General features: G+C 47.4%; 1 protein-coding gene across 1 annotated transcript in view; it reads left to right on the top strand.

Moving 5' to 3' along the window:
* LOC135814952 (uncharacterized) overlaps positions 1–17,500 on the top strand; it is a 62,797-nt gene that overhangs the window by 42,141 nt on the left and 3,156 nt on the right. The window contains exons 7-8 of the mRNA XM_065328160.1: positions 10,008–10,072; positions 10,603–10,699. Of these exons, the coding sequence (XP_065184232.1) occupies positions 10,008–10,072; positions 10,603–10,699 (162 nt within the window). The remainder of the gene's footprint in view (positions 1–10,007; positions 10,073–10,602; positions 10,700–17,500) is intronic.

Raw genomic sequence — 17,500 nt, 5'->3', positions numbered from 1 at the left:
GAGACCAGTACGATATTTGACAAAGCGGTCTTAACTACAATTTGAAGCAGCAAAGCAGCACACCACCCAACTTGGGTGGGTCATAAATATCAAAGAAAAGCGTCCACATGGCTTCTTGATGTCAGAGGTGTCAGTGGCTAACATCAGCGCCTGGTATGATGGAGAGTTTGGGCCTTGTCGGACAACGTGGCCAAACCATAGAAGTCGACGTTCTCTGCAAATAGAGGTAATAGGGATGCTATTGGTTTGGGAGTACAGGTGATTATTGGTGATGTGGTGAGGATGGTGGATATTCATGAGAAATTTCAGCTTTTTCCTATGCCATATATCAAATTTTGAGGAAAGGGCTTTGGACAATGTCCAAAGGGCACAATTATATAACAGAGTGGGCATGATTAGACAATTTAACCCTAGAAGTACCAAAATTTCAACTACCCTAGAATTACGGAGGCATCATATGACTCCACTGGACTTAAACATACCTACTTGGAATTATTATCGGCAATATGTGTAGAAACAGAAGTCCTTGGGGTACCTTTTAAAAGGAAGAACCAATGACAGGTGCACTATCTTGGAGACTAGCGGCTGGCATTGCGCGTAGCGAAAGGGCAACCTCTCGTCAGTTTACGGAAAAATAAAAAAAGCGTTTGCTTGCCATTCTCATCCTGCAAACTCTACATTTCAGTCCTTTACCCCGGAAATGGCTGCTGGGCCTATTTGCTGGATTTTTCTCAGCCAGGTTGGTCGTTCTTTGACCGCTGTGATAAATACAATACATTTACAAGCGAAAGGAGAACGTGGTGTCGAGACTCATAGCAAATGAATAATTTTCGTTCGACGTCGTGTCCGGAGATCATCTTCGTGATCAAACCTCAAGTAGCAGAGTAGTTCCTGGAAACTATTTTTTAGGGATTTTACTTGATTATATGGCGTCCATTCCTATCCAGCCGAAGGGCTGTCGGCAGATTATTGCGGGTACAGAGGACGCCTCTTGCGTAAATTTGCGAAACCAATGCCATGATATTGCCTTCACTCAAAGTGGAATCCTCTCCAATGTTTTTGGTTTTTTCCTCCTACCTTGTGCACTTGATCATGACATGGTTCATATTCGGGTCAATAAATGCAAATAATGCATCTGCCCCATCTTCAAAATTGTGAATATCTCGGAAAAGCCCGCATACTTCGGAAGCAACAACCGGTTGCGCGCGTTCGTGCTTGCTTGGTGCAACACATTTTCTACTACCTACCAACTTTGCCAGAGAACCCAGCTTCATGAAGGAAATCCTGCACGAGTTTTGGAGATTGATGTTCTGTTATGTGTATGGCTCCATAGCTTTATCACCACCATTATCCGCTTACTCCCTCGACTCCGGTCCCGTATCAGACTGATCGAGAAGCCGGAGCAATTAGTATTCACTCATCTTCATCTGGAGCATATAACTATGTGTCTCTGTGTTCGGTCACTTCTGATTGCTCGGGCACAATGCCCCAGGCACTCTTCTCGCATTCATCCCCAACCTCCTGGCCAAAAAATTCAAAATCAAATGAAATGCTTCATCGGCAGCGACACTGCGCCTACTGAACATGGCTTCCGCCAGACCATTGTAAACTCAAAGGACGTTCCTAGAATATTATAACTGCCCTGGCACTTCATATCGTAATATGCTGCAGATGACATAGTGAATCAATTTCCAAACTTAGGACAAACAAATTTGTCTGTTTCGGCAAGATTCGGGATTACGATATTGATCATAACGACACGTGAAATGTGCATATTAGCATGTCCATATGTACAAATCACAACCTTCATGGTCCCCAATCTCCTTGCTCCCAAATGTATTCCTCTTCACGTTATTCACGTGTGGTTCTAAGCCATATTCGCCTTTTATTGATGCCTATGGTATGTGGGGTCATATGATGCCGCGCGGTACTTCTAGGTAGCACCCCCTGGCATTTCGGAACGGTACTAAATTTTTGAAAACGCAACCCACTGCCATTAACAAAATACAAAATAAATAGAAGTCACACAATTTGGGGAGATTCTAAGCCCCATATAACAGCAATCCCATTTTAAAATTTGCAAATTCATCATATGATGCCTCCGGTACTTCTAGGGTTAAAAACATGCAGAAACGGGACACAAGGGAATGTCTCCTCCAAGCGATGGATATGAAGGCACGGTTGGCTACACTGATTCTCTGTGATACGTCTTCTGCTGTTCCAAGTCTTGACCCAAGGAGTTTGATGCATTTCCAGTTGTTGTCTTTTGACGTTTCAAAATACTCAGTTTTATCGACGTTGAAACGGAGGTTGTATTCAGCAAAAATGGATTCGCACGAGTTGACGATAGTTATTAAAATTGTGGAGTTGGCATTGGCAGGACCAAAATATCAAGATGATCTGGTTTATATCGCCATCATTTTTTCTGTTTTTCTTCTTGTTTTTTTGCTGTTTTACTGCTGGTCTTCTCACGGTGCAGATGTTTGGTGACGGCATGCCATCTGGAATGGGTGCCACTGGCACTTCCTACTCCGGCAACACAGAGCAGTCTTATCCGGGCGGCACAGGAAGTAAGGCAGTTTGATGTATGCTCCTGTGTCTACGTTTGTTATATGGTGGGATATGATTTTGAGGCGGCGAATCCGGACGCAGGAATGCTGCTGGCATGCTGGTGTGCACAAGCTGACTGTCTGGAAATTGTGAAATTACATTACCAAGTACAAGTACTGGTGGTGCTTCTCTTGTGTTGACCGCAGTGGCTCAGATGGGAGCAGCTAATCTATCGGCGACAGCAGATGCAGGCCTGCCTTCGCAAGCATCGGTGAGTGAAGTCGTGTCAAAGTGAGACCCTGCATCACACATCTGAAATGTGTCCAGGTTACGAAATGTTTAAAAAAAACTGTGATCCATCCTCACTGTATATTCGGGATTTTCCGTTGCTTTTTACAGGCTTCCAGCAGTACGGGGTTCGGCGATACTCCGCTGGACCTTAACCCTTTCCATGCTAATGACGTCTATAGACGTCATGCGCGCTGTACGCCAAACGACTAATGACGTCTATAGACGTCATGAGATTTGCGCAGTACTTCACAGCGCATAGATGAGTGTACAAACTTTTGTAACTCCGTCAAAAATAAGTCTATCGCTATAATCGATACGCTGTTGGAAAGGTATTGAGCTCAGCTTTCTAGCAATATAAAGTTCTTCGCGATAGGTGAAAGATTGACGGAGCGGCGACGGTGTGAACACGGAATTCACGGCACTGAGCGTTTTGTTCACGCAGTTTTTTTGTTGCGTGCCAGGGGATTTCCCTTTGGCGCAGCGCATGCGTAATGGACACCAGCGGAAGCACGTGGATCTCAGCTTTGCAGCGCAGTTTGAATCGTGAAAATCGGCTGAACTGGAAGAAGAAATCGAAAAAGAATGTGAGGTCGAGTTGCTGTGCCTTTCCGAGGCATCGTGAAGTAGTTTCAAGAGGACATAGAAGTTGCACCTCTGTGCATATTGAGAGGAGAGCTACCAGGATGGATTCGCTTGGTCCTGATCTTTCGAACAAGCCCAGGATGACGAAAATCCATCAAGGTGAACTGAATTGAGAGAAAAATTCGTTTGGACCTTTGCGCGAAAACGACACCAGGTGAGTCAGTGCGCTGGAAAGGCAGTTTGCTGGAGTAAAAGGGGTCAGCACGGAAAGGGTTAACAACAACAGCACTACAGCAGAAAGTGGAGTACCATCACAGGTAAACTGCATGTATACAGTTTCTAGGTGTTTGTCCTAGATATGGGTTTGTGAATGTGCATCAGGGTTCTTTTTCACTTCCTTCTCGTCGTGGCATCTTGTGTATAGGATATTGACCAAGACGAGATCTATATGGGACATATAGGCTGAGTCGGTCTTTTACTCGACCGAGGTCCGCCGAGTAAAAGACCGAGGTCCGCCGAGTAAAAGACCGAGGTCCGCCGAGGTCTTTTCCGAGATTGCCTCAGTGTGTTTGATGATTTTCTGTTTTGTGCCGTGCAAGTTTGTGTTAAAACAGTTGAAGGTTCTGGAAGCTGTATACATTCGTTTGCAAAATCCTGTTCTATAAAATAAAAAGAAGCATGTAGTCGCGTTCAAGTTGTCCTCGTAGCTTGCTATCAGATGTGAAAATATTGTTAATTTTCCACTGTATCACCCAATGCTTTGTGTTTGCACTCAGTTAGTATACTTTTTAGCACTATGTCTGACTGCTGTTATGTAATGTTTAACACTTCCTTTGGTCACACTTTTTATTTTGCAGTACTTAAGAGAGCATGACTGAGAATACCAAAGTATGTGTGCAAGTGGATCTCTCCGATTTCGCTCAAAATTTGCAGGTAGGTTGCCTTTGGGGTGTGGATCGACTGTGCAAAGCCCTTGAAAAAGTTTCTGAAGGGAACCTTGAAATTTGCATACCCCTCAAAAATGGCCGAAATATCACATTATTTATGGGTCTAGAAACGAGTCACGCCACAGCGTATACGAACAAGCTATGAACAAAACTACATCAAGCCAACATTGCCTCACCTTAGAAGAGTTCCTGGAGCAGTACCGCTTAGCCATGCCAGCATCCCAGAAGACGAGGTCCATCACCCCCTGACGCCACAAATGATCGTCTTGAAAATAGCCAATTTACAAGCGCTGGCAAAACAGCCAGCTACGTCCTCAATTGGCCAGAACTATACACTGGCAGATAGTAGAACACCTCTTCTAGCGCTGAGGACATGTCCCCCATCTTCCTTTTGGGGTTTTCTTGAAATAAACATTTTTGAATTTTTCCACTCGACCATGCTGAAATACGGCCAAAGTCATACCTGCGCAGGAAAGCTCGCCCCGTCGCGACGTCTCCTCAGCAATTTCTACTCCAACACTACTCCCAAGGCCGCAGAACAAAGTGTAGTTTTGACTCTGACAAGGAAAAGCAGCGGTGATCACTTGCCACTCCAAACGACAAGCTTCTCTTTGCGCCACCAATAATTTTTTGTGCGACTGTTGATGCAAAAGTGACTGAAGGCCTGAGCGCAGTTTTTGAATTTTATTGCAAGATGCACGGTGAAATCACGTGCCTTGTGACGCAAGAATGCCAAGTCGCGTGGCCCACGGCTCACGAGATTTCAGAGTCACCTTCGTCAAGTGCGCTTGTTACTCGCCTTACCTTGAACGCCCGTTGGTCTGGAAGTCATCCCACTTGTGTTGTTACTGCGCTCAAGAACACGCTGGGAGTGTTGTAGGCCTATGAACCGGGACTTTCCCTGACCATGTAGGTCGAAGACCAGTGAAATGATGATGAAATCACATTCTTTATGACGTAAGAAATCTCTCATGCAGTTCACGCGACAAGTGCGTGCAGTCAGTGCTACTCGCGTGCCAGTCAACACAGGGACCGAGCTAGCCGCTTTTGTCGAGCATCGACATGAAAACAAGGGACTTTTACTGTTGGACTATGTTCGGGATTGCAGGAGGTAAGTGTGAAAGACGAATAACTCTCCATGCTGTACGGGGCATATTTCAACGGCTTGCTGCCATTGCAACACTCCTAGGACAGTTTGTTGGGGTACTCAGCAGTTCAAGCAGGAAATAAAGCTCATCTTACCTCTGCCATCATGGTCTGTTCCGAGTAGCGTTCCAGGCACTTTCACGATCGTTGGCCGCGTATCGTGATGCAGGAAGCGTCATCCTACGTCACAGAGCACGCGATCTCACCGTGCATCTTGCAATAAAATTCAAAAACTGCGCTCAGGCTTTCAGTCACTTTTGCATCAACAGTCGCACAAAAAATTATTGGTGGCGCAAGGAGAAGCTTGTCGTTTGGAGTGACAAGTGATCACCGCTGCTTTTCCTTGTCAGAGTCAACACTATACTTTGTTCTGCGGCCTTGGGAGTAGTGTTGGAGTAGAAATTGCTGAGGAGACGTCGCGGAGGGGCGAGCTTTCCTGCGCAGGTATGACTTTGGCCGTATTTCAGCATGGTCGAGTGGAAAAATTCAAAAAAGTTTATTTCAATAAAACCCCAAAAGGAAGATGGGAGACATGTCCTCAGCGCTAGAAGAGGTGTTCTACTATCTGCCGGTGTATAGTTCTGGCCAATTGAGGACGTAGCTGGCTGTTTTGCCAGCGCTTGTAAATTGGCTATTTTCAAGACGATCATTTGTGGCGTCAGGGGGTGATGGACCTCGTCTTCTGGGATGCTGGCGTGGCTAAGCGGTACTGCTCCAGGAACTCTTCTAAGGTGAGGCAATGTTGGCTTGATGTAGTTTTGTTCATAGCTTGTTCGTATACGCTGTGGCGTGCCTCGTTTCTAGACCCATAAATAATGTGATATTTCGGCCATTTTTGAGGGGTATGCAAATTTCAAGGTTCCCTTCAGAAACCTTTTCAAGGGCTTTGCACAGTCGATCCACACCCCAAAGGCAACCTACCTGCAAATTTTGAGCGAAATCGGAGAGATCCACTTGCACACATACTTTGGTATTCTCAGACATGCTCTCTTAAAGGGGAAGTTAAGGCAAAAATTAAAATTTCACCAGTTGTAGTCTTCGGGGTGCTGAGTCGAATGGTCTTGGTCCGAGAAAGCTGAGACGCTCCCTTCCTACTTGAATCCCAATCGAACTCGCGCACTTCCACCGAAACTGGGTGACTGCGCCCTACGAGATGGGGATTTGTATGCAAAATGTCACTAAAAGCGCCATTTCGTTCTTATAAAAGCACGGATGACCACGATTGGCCCATATGTTGTAGTCTTTTGGACGCTGAGTCGACTGGTTTTGGTCCGAAAAAGCTGCGATGCAGCGTTCCTCCTTTATTCCCAATCGAACATGGTTGAAGAAGCGGTCACGTGCTCCTGGGTGCCCAAATCACCTGGTCACCACGCCAGCAGGCGACAACTTTCACACCAAGGTTCAACTCGAGTGACAGGACTGCACCCAAAAAAGGTCAAAACAGGCTGTAAGTTGTACCCTGCAGGCACGGTGACCAGGTGACTGGTGTACGCAGGAGCACGTGACCGCTTGTTCAACCATGTTCGATTGGGAATAAAGGAGGAACGCTGCATCGCAGCCTTTTCGGACCAAAACCAGTCGACTCAGCGTCCAAAAGACTACAACATATAGGCCAATCGCGGTCATCTGTGCTTTTATAAGAACGAAATGGCGCTTTTAGTGACATTTTGCATACAAATCCCCATCTCGTAGGGCGCAGTCACCCAGTTTCGGTGGAAGTGCGCGAGTTCGATTGGGATTCAAGTAGGAAGGGAGCGTCTCAGCTTTCTCGGACCAAGACCATTCAACTCAGCACCCCGAAGACTACAACTGGTGAAATTTTGATTTTTGCCTTAACTTCCCCTTTAATGTTCTTTTCGTACACCTTGCCCTCAGTGCTGATACCATCCACTGACGAGTGGAATTTGAAAATCGAGTTTGGAATATTCGTGTAATAATAATCGTAACTCAAGCGAGGGCTAGGCTTTCTCCAAATCGGCCGGCCGAAAAATTCGCCGAAACGAGACTTATCGAAAAATTGCTAAGCTTTTCGCTGATTTCGAAGGGTTCCTTTTGAGAATCCCAGAAAATCAACCAAATATTGTTGCAATGTGCGTTTACGAACGAAGCCTAGGGAGTGCCCCTGGTTCGAGTCCTGGTGGTGACAGTCAATATTTTCGTCAGACTTTTCCCGTTGACGTCTTTCCCTCCAACCATTGAATATTAAAATTCTTCAATTAAAAATAGAAGAAATCACATTGTTGAGTACGAAAAGGAGTCGTACTCCCCAGACACAACGGACAACGGGAATAGGTAGGTAGAACGACATTTATTGTAGACGAAGAGACCGAGACAAAGACGAACGGAAAGACTACATTATGGAAGAGAGAGAGAGAGAGATCAAGTGAGGGCGACAAGATAAAGGGCCTGGGTTGCTATGGCAAATATGGGCGCGCAAGTAGCTACCCAGGCCAGCGGAATGAAAGGTGACAAAAGGAGACAAAAGGTGAGGACGAGGGTGCATGCAAGCCAGCTTGGAAAGGTTGTAGAACGTACGGGAGAAGGTACCTAACAACATGGAAAGGAGTTCTGGAGCAACTATCCGCAACTATAACAAGACGAGAAGCAGTCAAAAAGTGCAATAACAGGCCACAAAACTGACATGTTACTGAGACATTCAACAACCGGAGACCTAGCTCTGAAACACCTCCTTTGCGCAAACCAATAGCCTTCCAGGTTGGAAGCTTCAAGGTTATGGTAGGACCAATGAGGACAAGGTGACTTATAATCGAATTATAATCGGGGAAATATGGTACACAGAAACACATACACACATACTCATACACACACACACAGACGCACGCATGCACACACACACACACACACACACACACACACACACACACACACACACACACACACACACACACACACACACACATGCACGCACCCACCCACCCACGCACACGCATACGCATACATACACACGCATACGCACACGTTTACACAAGCCCACTACTTCTACTGTGACTACCAATTCTTTTCATTACAATTAGTAGAAAGTAAGAACAAGAATGGAAGAACAAGACAACGCATTTAAATGTGATAGGGACTTGTTATTATGACAGTGACTACAAATTTCTGCAGAAGGGCGGTACCAAGAAGTTACTGCTGACCAGCCCTGAGCCTGCATTCAGCTGCGAAGGGCATCCGCCTGCTGCAAGAGGATGTTCGAGTGTCCCTGAAGAACATGAGGGCCCATGGCGTTGAGCAAAATGAAATCTTGCAGTGCAGGTGATTCATGACAGCGGAATAGTGCAGATCAGCATTCCTTTCCGCAACCAGACTGGCTAGCGGTTTCAGGAATACTGAACATTTTTGTGGGCATGGGTGCGTGTTTTTGTGTGTGTACCGCATATCTCCGAATAAAGGTCGAATCCCCATTTTCGGGTCTAAGCCAAGTTGTTTCAATTCATTCACATCATTAAGCAGTCACGCTCAACTGAAGTTTAGTTTAAAAATGTGTGACTTTATATTCGGTGAAATACAGTACTTTTGCACGCATGTGTGTGTGGATATATGTGTGTAGTCATGTGTGTTTGTAAGTGCATGTACATGTACAATGTACTTGTATGTGCTTGTACACATAGGTGTGTGTGTTCTTGTGTGTGTGAGTGTTTGTGTGTGTGTGTTTGTGGGTGTGTGTGTTTGTATTTGTGTGTATCTGCGTGTTTGTGTGTGTGTGGGTGCGTGTGTGTGGGTGTGTGTTTGTGTGTGTGTTTGTGTGTGTGGGTGTGTGTGTGTGCTCAGCGTGACACTTCTGTGCTCTGCGATGTTTGCCAGCGTACTTTCGCCCACCAGAAATACAAGAATCGCCACAAGTGCCTGGCCGAGAGGAGGAAGCCCATATCTGAGCAGTCCGGCAGCCGACTATGTAATGCGTGCGGGGGATGGTTCTTGAGTGCTGGCGGGCTAGCTATGCATAAGTGTCTCTCCAATTCGGCTGCTGAAGTGGCGTCGGTCTCGGCTGTGGCATCGGCAGACTTGGTCCGGAAACAGCGGGTTGCCCTGCCCTGCTGCAGAGCGCATTGTCTCGGCTGCGGTCGCTGCTGCAAGTCATCCCGTGGTTTCGACCTGCATAGCTGTGCTAATTTCCTGTCCAGGAAGTAGAGCGGCGTTTCTGGATCCAATGCTGAACTCAGTGCTGTCGACCCCTGCACAGGGGACACGTGACCATTTGATGGCAGTGTTACCAAGGACCAAGGTGTGTGTGACTGTGTGTGTATGTGTGTGTTCTTGTGTGTGTGAGTGTTTGTGTGTGTGTGTGTTTGTATGTGTGTGTATCTGCGTGTTTGTGTGTGTGTGGGTGTGTGTGTGTGTGTGTGTTTGTCTGTTTGTGTGCATGTGTGACTGTGTGTATGTGTGTGTGTGTGTGTGTGTGTGTGTGTGTGTGTGTGTGTGTGTGTGTGTGTGTGTGTGTTTGTACATGTTTGGGCATCATACACGTTTCAGGGAACACTTACTTCTTTCGAGGAGAACGAACGGTATAGGCTGAAATGGAACAGGGAACGAGAACGGTATGCCTAGCCAATTACCTTTAAAAATATGAATAACGACAGCACAATGCATGCTGTGTTTAATGTTACCAGTATCACTATCGATTACTGCTGATTTCTTCACATGTGGTCGACAACGACACGTCGAAGTGGCGGGACAGAAGTTCTCAGCTGCCGATGGTTGTCGAGGACATGCTGCAGTTGGGCAGAGCAGTAGTCACTCATACATTTGTTGCAATTTTGTACGGTTGAAATGAAGTGCAAAGCTCCTGGTTTTGTGTCGAAATCGATGCCGGTGACAACTCACTGAATTGAAGAAGAGTATCCTGCTGCATGTGTCAGTGTGTGGTGTCCGAAGGTTGATTATGATGGTGTGATTAATCATGGCAAGCGCCCCGCTTTGTGCAGTGCCCGGGTTCTTTCCCGCAACAATTCTAAATGTTTAGCCAAACTCATCGCTGTTCTGTTGCCGACGGGGTGAACGGTGGTCCGGATACTACCATTGTGTGGTCTAACTCTCACTGTGCCCAACTGTGCTGCTGTTGATTCAGAAAACGTGTACAGAAAATCAATCAGGCATACAAGGAGCTACGTAAAAGTTTAGCTGACCACTTAACTGGCAAGAAAGTGGAAACGGAGAAAACTAAGGTAATTAACAAGGCGTATGTTGGACCACTATGTCCTGACCACTTTGTTAAAGAGAGCTGAGAAGTGTTCCTCCCCATTTTATAAAAATTAATAATACATTTATACCAATCTGGGGATTGTCTCTCCTAGCTAGGCTTTCCCCAAATCGGCCGGCCGAAAAACTCGCCGAAAACGAGACTTATCAAAAATAGCTAAGCTTTTCTCCGATTTTGGAAGGTTCCTTTGAAAATCACCGAATATCAACCAAATGTTGTTGTTGCAAAGTGCGTGTAGGAACGAATAATGTTGCAGCAAGCATGACCGCTAGAGCTCTCTACTTCAGTGGTTGTACTTGCAGTACAGTGCGTTGAGGTCGTGTGACTCGTGCCCTTTGACCTCCTCCCAAACAACCATTAGCCATTAGGGGCCGTCCGTAAATACATGTTTTAACTTAAAGACATGTGACAGGTGTTTCTTTCTTGACCCACCCACCCATCCCCAGCAATGACCCCCTAAAATGCAGATAATGCCACTCATAATAAACACCATACTATGCACACATACATCAGTGTTTGCTCTAGGATTGTAGGACAGCTGGGTACACGTGTACCTGGCGCAACCATTTCAACCGGGTCGGTGCCGGGTACACAATACCTGGCGCTGTCTCACCAGCCGAGTCACATGCTTTAACTGTTTGGTTAGTGTATTTTAATCCGGACAATAAACGGAAACTATGCCCAATGTCAATGATATAAAGGCGAATAGATAAGCCGTATTTAGAAAAGAGAGGACAGGAATTAGAAAATTACGAAAGAAGAAGAAGTATCTGACACATACAAGCCATGTAGTCAGTCTTTTCAAAGTTCGAAAGTGTAAAGTACCAACAGTGTCACAGGTGACCCGGTACTATATTTTCAACCGGGTCCAAGCGCCGCCCACCCGCGTGGATTACCCGGCTCACCCGGCGCTGGAGCAGACACTGATAAATGAACACAGTACAGTCGACTCCACTCGTAGCGAACTCGCATAATAGCAAATTTCGTGATATAGGGAAACCTTGTTCATGTCCCTGTTTGAACCCATACGAAATTGACGGTTTTATATAAGTTTATAGCCGGCGGTTATGTGTCCCTATGTCTACTCTGCCGTGACACTTGCAGTGCAATGTAGTGCTAGCTCGTCTCGACTCTCAAGGCCTACCTGCACTAGCTGTAGCAGTGCTACATCATGTAAATGTACACGCGCTGTATGGTATGCACACACTCCGAAATGTATTTTTTAGAAACGCCTCGCAGGCGAACCCACCCACCAGAAATGCCTGTTAGACATCTCGAAGTAAATACAATTATTTACAGACGGCCCCTTAGGAAGATCGTTATTAGCAAAATCCCCAAATCAGCGGCCCGAAAAAGTCGCCGAAAATGAGTCTTATCAAAATATCGTAAGCTTTTCGCCGATTTTGGAGGGTTCCTTTGAGAATTGCCGCAAATCTACCAAATCTTCCATTATCTCACCGATTTTCAAACAAACAGCTGAATTTGCAGCCGATTTTCGAACAACCAGCTGGATTTGCAGCCGAATCTGCAGTATTTTTTTTGCCGAATAGGCGAATAAAACGGGCCGATACCTGCACTGCATTCTTTCTGTACGCACTCTTGTTACAGAATCACAGCCATTCCGTTCCCCGGGACGCGGGACACAAAGGACAAGACTAGTTTGTTTTTGATTATTATATTTTGACTTGACGGAAAAGCAGACTACAGTCAACTTCGCTTATAACGACACTCGGCGGGGCATCAGAAAAGTGTCGTTATTCACAAAGTGTCGTTATACCCGAAGTCTCATTTATATGTATTACAGTTGGATGGGACTTTGCTCTGGGCATGGAAATTCTGTCGTTATTCGCGAATAGTCGTTATATCCGCAGTCGTTATTAGCGAAGTTGACTGTACACTGAAAGGGACGAACAAGAAGACTGACAAAAGGACTGTCGACTACAAAATCGTGCATGCTCATATCACACATGCACGCTACTAGACGAGACAGTCTGGGGAATGCCATCACACAGGAAAACAACACATCACTTCACAACACCCTCCACATATTTGGCATGCCCTTGCCCTAGCGCCCTGGGTAGTACTGTTAGCTGCTCCCGGCTAATGATGCCCCCTCACACCGGAACACAGGGGTTTTATATGATCAGTGGATTATAGACGTATTTGATAAGAGTGTAGACAGAAGGAGAACAGGACAACGACAACTAAGACTAGACTAGAACAGAACAGAACCTGGAGCATGCGCTGTTCTATGTGAGTGGCTCATTGCCAAGGGGAGCGAGCGGGAAATACGAATAGTGAGTATTCAGGTCGTAGCATACATACACCTATTACACTGTGCCCCCCTAGCTAAAAGTCACGTCCACGGGAATGAACGAAAGACCTAGGAAACAAACAAAAGAAAACAAACCAAATAATAACCTCAGTCCAGGACATAGTCAGCTAGTCGAGCAGGTGCAGTGCGAACACGGCCAGAACGACGAGGAACAGGAGAAGAAGTACGGACCGGATCAGACGACGGCGGCTGTAGCGGCGGAAAATCATCATCGGACAGCGTAATCGGGTCAGGACGAGAAGCAGTAACGGCAGGCGGTTGACAGTCAGGAGGATGGGAAACGGCTTCAGGCGGACGAACAAACTTGCCACTGGCAGCATCATATCGGGTGAAACACTTAGACAGAGCAGGATCAGCATACGGAGCAAGAAGACTCTGAGGCTTGTAACAATCCGGCAACGGTCCAGCGGCAGAGGCACCAGGAGGACGAACAAAAACGGCCCGAGGAAGAATCTCGGCAGCCGGAGGAACATCAGCAGAGAGTGGCATTTCATCAGCAGCTGACAACGGAACATCACGGGCAAGAGGCGGCGGACTCGGCGGAGGAGACAGGGCAGCATCTTGCGGCGGCGTTGGTGCCAGTGGCAGAGACTCACTGTGCACATGTGCTTCAGGTTCGGCTAGCAAGCGCGACAGACCATCAGCATTCAGATGTTGGCGACCGGGACGGTGGACGACTCTGAATTCATATTCGGATAAACAGTCAAGCCAACGTGCTTTCCGTCCGCGGGGTTCCTTCAGGTTCTGGAGTGCAGTCAACGCAGTATTGTCCGTCCTGGCAACAAATGGTCGTGCCAACAAGTAGTGCCTGAAATACTCCGCAAAATAGACCAGAGCAAGGGCCTCACGATCGCTAGCATCGTAGTTGCGCTCAGCTTTCGTCAGTACACGGCTGCCGTATCCAATTGGTCGCTCAGTTCCATCCTGGATCTGGCTGAGGACTGCACCAATCGACACATTGCTCGCATCGGTGTCCAGAATGAATGCACCTGCTGAATCTTCAAACTGGGGGTACGCCATCACCGGCGCACTGCCAAGCGAACGCTTCAGAGCCTGGAACGCCGCTTCGCAAGCTTTCGACCACGCAAAGCGAGCATTCTTGCCTGTCAGAGCAGTCAGCGGAGCAGCACGCTGGGCGAACCCACGGATGAAGCGGCGATAATATCCAGCGAAGCCAAGGAACTCGCGGACAGCTGTGACAGATTTCGGAGTCTTCCAGTTCCTGACCGCGACGAGCTTGGCTTCATCCGGGGAGATGCCCTCAGCTGACACGCGGTGTCCTAAGAAAGTGACCTCCTCCTGGAAGAAGGAGCATTTCTTCAGATTGAACCGCAGTCCAGCGGACCGAACTCGCGCGAACACGGGCAGCAGAATCTGGAGTTGGCCAGACAGCGTTTCGCTGGCATTCAGGACATCATCAAAGAACACACGGCAGAATGGCTGGGCCGGTGTGTTACATAAGCCACTCAGGACTGCTTCCATCACACGCTGAAATGTCGCTAGGCCATTCCTGCAGCCCATCGGCAGAACATTAAACTCAAACAAGCCCAGTGGCGTGGTAAATGCCGTCTTAGCCTTGTCGCTTCCTTCCATTGCTATTTGCCAGTATCCTGACGCTAAGTCAAGGGACGTGAAATACCGACAGCCAGACAGGGAATCAAGCATGTCATCCGCCCGGGGAATCGGGTAGGCGTCAGGTTCGGTGACAGAGTTCAACTTCCTGTAGTCGATACAGAGTCGAAGAGAGCCATCCTTCTTTGGCACCAATACTATGGGTGATGCCCACGGACTAATCGATTCTTGTATAATGCCTTGCTTCAACAGCGTATTCAGTAGATCTTGCAGAGCCTTCCGGCGGTGATATGGAATCCACCTGGTAGGTTGTTTTATAGGGTTATTTTGTCCTGTGTTAATTTTATGAGGGAATATGTCACAGTAGCCATAGTCATCATCATGCAAGATAAATAAATCGTGGTTATCATGAAGTAGTTCAGTGAGCATGCGAGACTGTTCTGTGGAGAGATGATTTTGTGCGTTGATATATTCATCGATGACTTTCTTACGTTGCTCAGTTAGCGGAATCGTGCTGGGTGAAACTGAGGAAACCATAGCCTCAGTGTCGTCAATATGTTCACAGTCTGTAGGAATTTGATGAAGTTCGGCAACATTGGTATTTTTATGAATGAGTATAGGATGATTTGCATGATTTTCAACAGCCACAACCACACGTGTTTGGTTAGGGCCAACAGTCACAAGACTAGGAGTCACTGCCACATCTGGATGCTTCGCCATAAAGGACTCCAATGGATCTGCCACGCAATCCATCGCAACCGTGCACACATCAACAGCTGCACAAGGCACCAAGACAACATGTCCTGCAGGTACCGACAACTCCATCTCAAACACCACACGAGATGAGTATACCACAGGGTCGGCCACACTTTCGGGCGCACACGCCGGGACAACGCCAGGTTGAGCCATGGGTTCAACAACCCGTGCAGACAATGAATCGTCAAGGGCAACACGAGAAGAATACGACGAAACAGGTACATCGTCGGAGCATGCATCAGAATGAGGAGTATGAGTATAACAATCATGAGGAGGAAGTATTACGCGGAACAATACGATCATAGGGCGTACGTGACGGAGGACACCCAGAACCAGAAACGTGCAACGGAACAGACACATCGCCAAACATCACAACACCACGAGCAATATCTAATACACTACCATGCTGCAACAAAAAATCGGAACCAAGAATCATGTCACAGTGAATACCAGGAGGAGACTACAACTGTGTGCTGGAAAGACAAATTTCCTAGCGACATACACAGATCCATGGATCCAACGACAGGAAGTTGTGCGCCATTGACTGCACACAACCGCGGAGCAGACTCTAGAGGAGGTCGCTCTGTCAAATTAGGCAACAATTTAGAATGCACTAACGACACACTTGAACCAGAATCAACAAGAGCAACAACAGGAGACGAAGACGAAGACGAAAGACAAACATCAACGTGCACAATAATGGGTGAGATCGCACCACATACCTCCTCGAGGGGCTCCACTCGGACGACTGACGGCGGCCTCGTGTCACCAGTCCAACCTAGTGTTTTGCGTGCGGGCAAGATGCAATGAAGTGGCCCTCTTCACCACATCCATGGCACACTCCACGGACAGGCCTCGCAAAACTCTGGCCACGACCACGACTAGGCGCACCAGCACCAGCACCACGAGCAACAAAACGTACATGGTCTTGCTGGGGTCGGGTGGGGCGATACAGACTCACGCTCTCCATTTTCGCCTCCAAAGCAGAGAGACGCGAATCAAAACTTGACAAAAGCGAAGCTCAAATTCCGACTTCAGTGGACCGACTGCTGTGTAGGCCCGACCATGAGCAGTGCGACGGGGCTTCACTTCCGGAGCAGCAGCAAATACGGGCTGTGCGTACTGGTGAGGTACGGTGCGGGCCTGCTCGCGAGCATAAATAGCACCTACCTCGATGGCCTTTTGGACCGCCGCATCCAAATCAGAGGGCCGAGTCGACGCCAACGCCAAGCGCAAATCCTTCGATGCCTGGCCATCAATAAAAAGTTGCAAAAGCATGGAATCAAGCAGTGCACCTTGTTTTCCTGGGTAGGCTCGACGAGCAAGCCGATGAAGTTCCGTGGCATACCCGTGCTGAGTTTCACTGGCCAGCTTCACTCGCTGGCGAAGACTGGCCTCGTGCATCAATGCTTGCTGGGGCGGCTCAAGACGGACATGCAGAGCCTCGACTGTGTCGGAAAAGTTCATGTCAGGAGTGTGAGTTAGAATTTCGGTGAACATCTCATGAGCTGTACCAACGAGGCGAGCAGGTAGTAGCCGTAGCTTTTGTTCGTCGTCGTACCCACTCAGCTCGCATGTGTGGACGAAATGCCTCATGTACGTGGTGAAATCTTGGCCTGGCTGATTTCCGAATGTCTCAGGAAGCAAAACTGGCTTCGGCAGTGGACGTGCATGTGGTGTGTCTGTGTCCGGCAAACGAAAACGATGGGACAACCCTTGTACCGGCGAACTCTCGCGCTCTTCAGCAATGTTCATGTCACAGCCAGCTTCAGCGAAGCTACGCTCTAGCTTTTCTTGTCTCTTGCCAGTCTCGGATTTCGCTGAACGGCCCATTGTGAAAAAAAAATTTGTTTTTTAATTTTTGAATTTTCGAAAAAAAATAATCTGCAAAAATTTCCCGTGGACTCGATCGACGCCTAGCTCGATCAACTATCGATCTAAATCTATTACGTAACCTATCGTGCGTAGCGCTAGCGGCAAACAACTAAATTTGGCAGAGACAATTCCAAATAGGCAACTACTCTACGGACACAGTGTAGACTCTACTACCCAGCTAGCAGATATCCTATTACAGACGGCAGTCAGTATGCAATCATGCAGAAA

Source organism: Sycon ciliatum, chromosome 1 (genome assembly GCF_964019385.1).
Source record: "Sycon ciliatum chromosome 1, ocSycCili1.1, whole genome shotgun sequence".
Classification (NCBI taxonomy): Eukaryota; Metazoa; Porifera; class Calcarea; order Leucosolenida; family Sycettidae; genus Sycon; species Sycon ciliatum.
Note: the sequence above shows the minus strand (reverse complement) of the source record. Positions and strands in the feature narration are given on the sequence as shown.